The 8,722-nt window shown below is 38.2% G+C and overlaps 1 protein-coding gene across 2 annotated transcripts in view; it reads right to left on the bottom strand.

Annotated features, from left to right (window-relative positions):
• FAM73A (family with sequence similarity 73, member A) overlaps positions 1-8,722 on the bottom strand; it is an 80,563-nt gene that overhangs the window by 50,605 nt on the left and 21,236 nt on the right. For both annotated transcript variants that reach the window (XM_014544366.1, XM_005871935.2), the window contains exons 5-7: positions 5,333-5,459; positions 3,428-3,561; positions 2,300-2,423 (exon numbers count right to left, since the gene is read on the bottom strand). In XM_014544366.1, the coding sequence (XP_014399852.1) occupies positions 2,300-2,423; positions 3,428-3,561; positions 5,333-5,459 (385 nt within the window). The remainder of the gene's footprint in view (positions 1-2,299; positions 2,424-3,427; positions 3,562-5,332; positions 5,460-8,722) is intronic.

Here is an 8,722-nt window from a genome sequence, read left to right as displayed (position 1 = left end):
ACCTGTCTTGGCCGCCGGCCCGAGGCCTGCGGGCTAGGGGCAGCTCCTGCATTGAGTGTCTGCCCCCTGGTGGTCAGTGCCCATCATAGGCCACAGGCCAACACTATCCACTGAACCAAACCAGCTAGGGCTAAAATATATTTTTATTGATTTTAGAGAGGAAGGGAGAGGAAGACAGAGACAGAAACATCAATGATGAGAGAATCATCGATTGACTGCCTCCTGCACACCCCACACTGGGCATCAAGCCCAAAATCAGGCATATGCCCAGACCAGGAGTTGAACCATGACCTCCTGGTTCCTAGGTTGATGCTCAACCACTGAGCCACGCCAGCCAGGTTATATTTTGAATTCCAAATTCGTGAAATAAGTTTTGCTGAGGCTCTAACTTTGTCAATAAAACCTGACCCGTGTGCCTTCCAAAACTAAGATGATTTGTAAGGGAGTATAAAACCAGCTATGAATACTTAGGGCAAATATCTTACCTACAGAAAAGCTCAGCACTGGCAATATTTCCAAATAAAATGTCAACTTATATTAAACTTTTTCAAAAAAATTTTTACATTTTCCTAAATTACTAGCTAAGTAGATAAATACACATATATTTTAGTATGATATATCATAAAGTATCCTAAGATATCTTTAAAATCAAGATAAAAAAATGTGAAAGTAGAATCAGTTGAATTTTTACCTGTATGAACAACAAAGTATCTTAATAATTCTTGGTAAAGCTAATATAATATTGTTATCAACTGTAATAAAAAAATTTTTTTTAATATTTTTTTAATAATGATTCTTGGGACCTAAGGTAACTTGAAAGGGTCATGCCTCAGATCTCTGACTCTGACCCTGTCCATTTTCAATGTGATGTTGTGATATAATACGTAGTATGTATTTATCAGGTTCCTGACACTGAGCTCCTAAAATCCTTGGAATTTCCTGAGTGATGAGGGTTACAGGAGCATCTTTTATTATTTATAATAAGCCCTTTTCAACCCATAGGAGAATTTATGCTAATTAGGTGACTCTTGGAGAAAGGGGGGATGGATCCAAGGGAACCAACCTGTGATTAGAAGGTTGGAACTTTAAGCTCCAACCCTGACCCGAGGGGAGTGGGGCTGGAGAGGACATTAATCACCAATTGTCAATGATTTACTCAATGGAGCCTACACAGTGAAGCCTCCAGAATGCTCACTACAGAGCTCAGAGAGCTTCCAGGTTGGTAAACACATCCAGGTGTCTGGAGGGATGAAACTCTGCCCATTCCCCTATGCCTGTACAAATGAAATCTCTTACCTAAATTCAAAATGCACAGACACGTAAACAATTCAAAATGCAGCCACTTTCAGTACTTCACTTTCAGAAATAAATGTTGAAAAACTTAACATTCCTTAACTGTTTTTTTGTTTTGTTTTTTACTAGAATACAACAATCCTCCTCAATAAAAAGACTCAAATTATTTTTAACAAAAAGAGAAATAATTTTGTCTTATTTCATTTTTTGGAGCATTTACAGAAATTCAGGAAGCAATTTGAATAATTCTTTCTTTGGGAGACTTAAGTCTCTTAAAAAAACACAAAAAGAAGTCTCTTCAACGTTCTTTTCTCTTTAAAATGGGAAACAAAGGCAATGGTATATAATAATATATGTATTGATTACTTACATCAAAATCTAGCCTGCAATTAAAATGGAGTCCAAGAAATATAATTACTTAAAATATTTTAAATGTGTGCAATGATTGACATGCACATTTCTGGGGTGTCTTAATGTCCCATTTTATATTATTGTTTATTTTATCCCTCTCTCTAGCACTTTAACTGGGATTCTTTCACTTAGAATATACCAGATAATTTTAAAATAATGTCACAATCCTTCCTACTACAAGTACTTGAATTTATACCTTTTTAAAAAAAATTGATTTTAGAGAGGAAGGAAGGGGGAGAGGGAGAGAGCAAGAAAAACATCTATCTGTTGCCTCCCATACACAACCTGACCGGGAATTGAACCCACAACCTGCGTATGTGCCCTGACTGGGAATTGAACCTGAGACCTTCCAGTGCATGGAACAACACTCCAACCAACTGAGCCACACCAGCTAAGACTTGACTTTGTATCTTAAAGCCATTAAGTTTACTTGAAAAATAAAACTGAAAGAAAAAACAATAAATATGATAGGACATTTTTGCTCTTTGCTATTTCATAAAAAATATGTAACCATAGTAATATAGTTAAATGATTACAAGAATATAAAAAATAAAACCACATATTTAATAAAAGCCATGTAAAATATCCATCTTACCAAAATCATTAGCAAGAGAATTAGGATCAGATGTCCCCAGTGTAGCTTCAAACTCCTCTTGGAGACGATATGCTCTTTGCAGCAGAGATTCAAGCTTATGGATAAATTCAGTGCTAATAATATCCTAGAAAGACAGAAAAAGGAACACAGCGAAATTATATTTTAATGTTGAACTCAGAAACATTTTCCACTTTTAAATGAAAGGCATGGAAGTGTGGGATATAAAAAACTACTGTTGGGTGGTGAGAATACTGTGACAGAAGTCAGGAGGCCTGGGTTCTAGCTGTGCCTCTGGCTAAATCATCTCAGTTCTCAGAGATTCAGTGTCTTTGTGAAATTGTGTTGGACCAAATCAGCCATTCTCAAAGTAAGGTCCCTGGACCAGCAGCATCAACATTATCTGGGAGCTTGTTAGAAATGCAAATTCTCAGGACCTACCTCAGCCCCACTGAATTAAAACCCTGGGCCTGGCTGGTGTGGCTCTGTGGTTGAGCATTGACCCATGAACCAGGAGGTCACAGTTCAACTCCAGTCAGGGCACATCCCTGGGTTATGGATTCAATCCCCAATAGGGGGCGTGCAGGAGGCAACTGATCAATGATTCTCTCTCATCACTGATGTTTCTATCCCTATCCCTTCCTCACTCTGAAATTAATAAAATACATTTTAAAAAAAATTTTAAACCCTAGGGGTGGGGTTCTCAAATCTGTGTTTTCACAAGCCTTTCAGATGATTCTGATGCATGCCCAAATTTGAGAATCACTAGCCTAGATGACCAGTAAGTACCAGTCCAGCTCTAACTCAATGTGAGTTCTATTAATATAATGGCACTTAATTAAATCCAAAGCACAAAACAGACATTTACAAATTCCTTTAGAAATCATATCTGCTTTAATTCTATACATTCTTTGAAAATCAGGAAACTTGATAATTTGCAAATTTGGAATGTAACAAGTAACTGAACAGAAAAAGCCCAGTAAGAAATAGTCCCAAATAATCCTAGGGGAGAAAATAAGCAGTTCTATTATTAAATGCCATAGAAAGCAAGTGCACTGAATCAACAATAAAAATAGTTTGATTCCTCCAATACTATGAAGACCACTCTCAGATAAATCACCCTTAACTTACATCTACACTTTCTTCAGCAATGGCATCTCCTGCACCCAATTTAATGGAGCTACAGGCTTCATCTTCAGCCTGTCTATTTCGAAAGGTTAGAGCTTGTTCCCATCGACGCAATGCCTCTTCAAATAATTCCATACCTAAAAATTAAGAACAGAACAATTGTAAGTAAGTAAAATCAATGCCAAAATAAATCATCTGGGGTCTCAAATGTTTTTCATATTGTTATCATCAATGGCAAACAATCAAACAGTAATTTCGGCACTAAAGAATAATTTTATGCTCACATCATTTCAAAGTATAATCTTAATTTCCCAATGTATTCCAGTAGTTCCAGTCAACCAAAAATAAGAGAGAAATGACATTTAAAAATGTAACTCAAATGTGTATGGTGCTTAGGATTTTTCTAGAACAATATATTGAATTCATCAAAAGTCCAACAATGGCAAATTTTTATAGTCACACAACTATCTTTCAAAATAACCCCAAAGTTAAAATGAAAACTGATAAAGAAGTAAAAGAACCCTAACCGGTTTGGCTCAGTGGATAGAGCGTCGGCCTGCGGACTGAAGGGTCCCAGGTTCGATTCCGGTCAAGGGCATGTACCTTGGTTGCAGGCACATCCCCAGTGGGAGGTGTGCAGGAGGCAGCTGATTGATGTTTCTCTCTCATCGATGTTTCTAGCTCTCTATCCCTCTCCCTTCCTCTCTGTAAAAAATCAATAAAATATATTAAAAAAAAAAAAGTAAAAGGAACTATTTGATAAGAAGCTATCAGGTGATCCATAGGGCTCTTACCAATCCTGATTCTATGATACTCAGACTCCTACCTGCTTCTCAAGTTTTTCTCTATTTCTTTTCAATATTCCAAGAGAAGCTGTGAGGTAGTTTTACTATACATAGAGTTATCTAGAAGCATAGTGAGCTTAATGCTCTGAAGACCTTTGGAAAAGGTGGCAAAAGAACTACTCTTACACCTTTCCCCACAGGCAGGAGTACCTACTGTGATATTACTGGAGATGATCAGAGTGCACTCAGAGGCACACAGTCCTGACAAGTCACCATCCCCTTTACTGCTCATTGCCTGGGAGCTAGCTACATCAAGGGTTTTGTGTGTTTTTTTTATTATTAATTAATATGAATTTCCTTTCATTAAAAGGAATGTAGCCTGAAATAGAGTAGCGAAAAACAGTGAAAAGCATTCTCTGGTTCTCTTTCTGAGATCCAGTGAGACTTTCTGGACATGCTCGTGATCAAGCCAAGAGATGTAAAACACAGGCCTCTTTCTATCTAAAATCTTCTCTGGGTAGAAGAAAACCAATGACAGCTAGGTAGAAAGGTAAATGAAGAGAAAGGCAGGAACTTAAATCAGGAGGCCACAAGCCAGAAGCCACTAACAGCGGTTCTCAACCTGTGGGTCGCGACCCCTGAAAATACATCCTGTATATCAGATATTTACATTACGATTCATAACAGTAGCAAAATTAGTTATGAAGTAGCAACGAAAATAATTTTATGGTTGGGGGTCACCACAACATGAGGAGCTGTATTAAAGGGTCGTGGCATTAAGAAGGTTGAGAACCACTGCGAAACTAGAAGAGACAAGAAACAGATTCTCTCCTAAGCCTCCAGAGGGAGCATGGCCCTACTGACACCTTGATTTCAGCCCAATGATAAAGATTTCAGACTTCTCGCCTCAAGGACTCTGAAATAATAAATTTCTGCTGTTATAAGCCACCAACTGGTAATTTGTTACAGCACCCTCAGGAAACTAATACAATAGATTGTGTTATATACACTAGATTCAGTAGATATAAGAACATTTTAAAATTATAGTTGCTTCCCTTAGAAAGAAGTTCTTTAGTTTCATATTAAATAAGTATATCTTAAAACTTTATTGTGTTATTCCTACCCATCAAGTATAAGTTCTCAGGAGTAGTCACAGGAATGTTAACAAGTTTAATATCATCTTCATCTGTTTTGTCCCAGGAATTAGAATTGCCACAAGCACAGCTATGACAAGAATTGACACTCTGGACCTAAAATTAAGATGGACAAAAGTTACTTCAAAATCTCTTTTTTCATAGTATTTTGTAACTTTTTATATTTACAAATTATTTATATAAATCCTATTTCTGGCAAAACAATCCATATTATTTCTACTTGAAGAAATAAATCTGATTATATTTAATCAAATTTCGGAGTTATTAAGACCCTAAAAATTCTGAGTCTTTATTTGTTCAAAAATACACAAGTAGAACAATATTTTTAACATAAATCAGTTATTTTCACCAAAAATCAAGCAGTTTTTTATAGTTCATTGGCTTATTAAGTATTTACTTATAAATTTTATCCACACCTACTTTGATTTTAGGTAACTAGTGTTAACCCAAAAATAAAAGGGTAAAGTGAGAGGCAACAAGCATTTATTAGAGATCCATAAAAATAGCTACTCAGGCAGCACTGATTCAGGCAGAAGTCCTATAAGTGTTCTGAGTAGGAAAGAAAGGCAAGGGGTATTTATGAGGAAGAAAAGGGGGCCAACTACTCAATGAAGGAAGGCATTTCTGTAAGTGCAGATAAACTAAAATAGTGATGCTAATTCTAAACCATGTTTTTCATTTTCCATCTGGCAGTCATAATATTTCTGATTTTTTGTTATCTTTTGCAGTTTTTGGGGTATAATGCTACTTTAGGCCTAGTAAAAAAGTTATTTTACCCTGGTTTTACATTCCAAAGATTTGAGGTACAATAAGACTTGCACGGCAGTTTCTCTGGGATAGCAATTCTGACTCCATTTTAAAGTGGCTCTGTTTATATAATTTTTTTACAACAGCTTATTTTCCATTTAAAATTTGTCACAATGCTCATTCACTAATTGATAACTAAAATTAAAAAGCCTCTACCCGCTTCCCTTCTCTAACAAGTTTCACTGAGCCAATAATTTCAGTCACTTCTGTGCAGATAACTTCCAAATCTATAACTCCAAATCTGTCCTCTTTTGAGAAATCTAAACCCACATTTCCATCTGCCTATCTGGTGACTCCACCTGGCTCTTCTGCTGGCATCTCAAACATTATATCAAAAAAGTACAACAAACCCTGACAGGTTTGGCTCAGTGGATGGAGCATCGGCCTGCGGACTCAAGGGTCCCAGGTTCGAGTCCGGTCAAGGGCATATACCTTGGTTGCGGGCACGTCCCCAGTGGGGAGTGTGCAGGAGGCAGCTGATCGATGTTTCTCTCTCATCGATGTTTCTAACTCTCTATCCCTCTCCCTTCCTCTCTGTAAAAAATCAATAAAATATATATTTTTTAAAAATTGCTCTGGGATGAAAATAAAAGGGAAGAAAAAGGAGCGTAAAGTGAGTAGAGATTGGCATTCTGAGGAATCTCACTATTTAAGAAAAAAAGCACAGGAAGAGAAGTCTGTGGCTGAAAAAACCGAAGACTGCTGAAGAGGAAGGAGAAACCCCGAAGAGGATGGTGTCCCTCCTCATCAGAAACCCAGGGGAGAGTTGTAAAAAGGCAGGAATGACCAATTCTGTCAACAGTGCAGAGAACTCGTGTAAGAGGAAAGCCGAAACGGATTCATTGCACTTAGCAACCCGAAGGTTGCCATGGCCTTTACCAAGTCGGTCCAGTGGAGTGGACACCAACCTTGGCTTTCAGGGAGCTGAAGAATGCATGGGACGTGAGGAGGTAGGAAAAGGGGCACAGGCCACTCTCCAGGGGCTCGGGCTTGAAGGGGAAGAGAAGAGGCTTGTAGTTCAAAGGGAATGTGGACTGAGAAAGGGACTTGGGGTTTTCGGATAGAAAAGACTTGACCCGGTTAAAGGAAAGAAGGGGTGGCCACAGTGACGTCATCGTCATGAACCTGTGTAGGTCACAATTGCAAAATGGGGTAATAATTAGGACTGGACAACCTTTCAGGATTCAAACAAGATGATATAAGTGAAGATCTTCAGTAAACTGTCAAGTGCTATGTATGTTATTATTTAATAATAATAAGTAAATGATTACTATTAAATTTATAAAGCCCAAAAATAAATTTATAAGTCCAAGCAGCCTTGCATTATACTTGTTTCCTCTCCACAGCCAAAGAGCATTATATCTCCACTCGTGTAGAGGAGAAGAGAGAGATCAGAGCAAAATAGCTAGTGAGGATAATTAGGAGATAATACGTGCCGTTTTTCTGTTGGGAATGGACAAGGTTAGTGATTTATTCTGCAAAGCAAATGAATCCACACCATTTTTAATAATGTAAACAGGAAAAACCATTTAAAGCATAGCAATCTCATCGATGTTTCTAACTCTCTATCCCTCTCCCTTCCTCTCTGTAAAATAATCAATAAAATATATATATTTTTTAAAAAGTACAACAAAAACTCCTCTTCCTCCTAAATTTACTAGTAGTATGAACTTCCATCCCCATAATTTCTCAAATAGAAAACAAAAAGTCATCTTTAACCTCTCCCCCCGCCCCCCCCACCTCTCATATTCAGTTACCAAGTTTTGTAGGCCCTATCCCCTCCATCCTGCTCCCATTGTCATGACCCTGATTTAGGCATTCTTTAAAGGGCAGAAATCTGGGTTCACAGACCTGGTAGGGGCCTCCCTAGGTCACTGAGGCAAGTATAGTAAAGTAATTCTAAAGTCTTGTTACTCACAGTATTATCATGAGATTCCCTTTTTCTAACTCCTTGTCAAGAACAGCTTCAACTTCCAGTAGAGAAAATTCAAAACAGAGGCACTTCTCTGACACAGAAGAAGTCCAAATTATAGCATGGCCATATATGTACTTCATTATCCTGCTCAATTTCACAGATGAACTGAAAGTTTGCAGGCTTTTGATCTAGTTGTTCCTGCCATAGAATAGCCTTTAAAAATTTGTTATATTTAAGAATAGGGCAGATAAAATAAAATGGATTAAAAATGGCTGCACAGACATGCTCCCAGGAACAGGCTAGAATTACAACTGAAATATGGAAAGGCTTCCTGAATAATCAATGGAAAACTCACAGGAGGGAACCCTGACACCCAAGGATCAAAGGTGGAGACCGCATAGAGACTGGTAGGAGGGGTGGAGGCACAAAAGGGCTGGCTGAGCACCCACAGACGGCAACTGAAGTCCTGGAGAGATATCTCAGCTGTGGGAGGGTGACACTGAGAACTCTGGGATCTAACCCCGAAGCTGGACTCCCCAGCAGAGAGCACCAAACTGAGGAGGGTACCCACATAACATCTAGCTGTGGAAAGCAGTGGGGTGCTGTCTGCCAGGGAGTGGCAGCTGAAAGTTCGGGC

The sequence above is a fragment of the Myotis brandtii genome, unplaced genomic scaffold (assembly GCF_000412655.1).
Source record: "Myotis brandtii unplaced genomic scaffold, ASM41265v1 scaffold36, whole genome shotgun sequence".
Lineage (NCBI taxonomy): Eukaryota > Metazoa > Chordata > Mammalia > Chiroptera > Vespertilionidae > Myotis > Myotis brandtii.
This window is presented reverse-complemented; position numbering and strand designations above follow the sequence as displayed.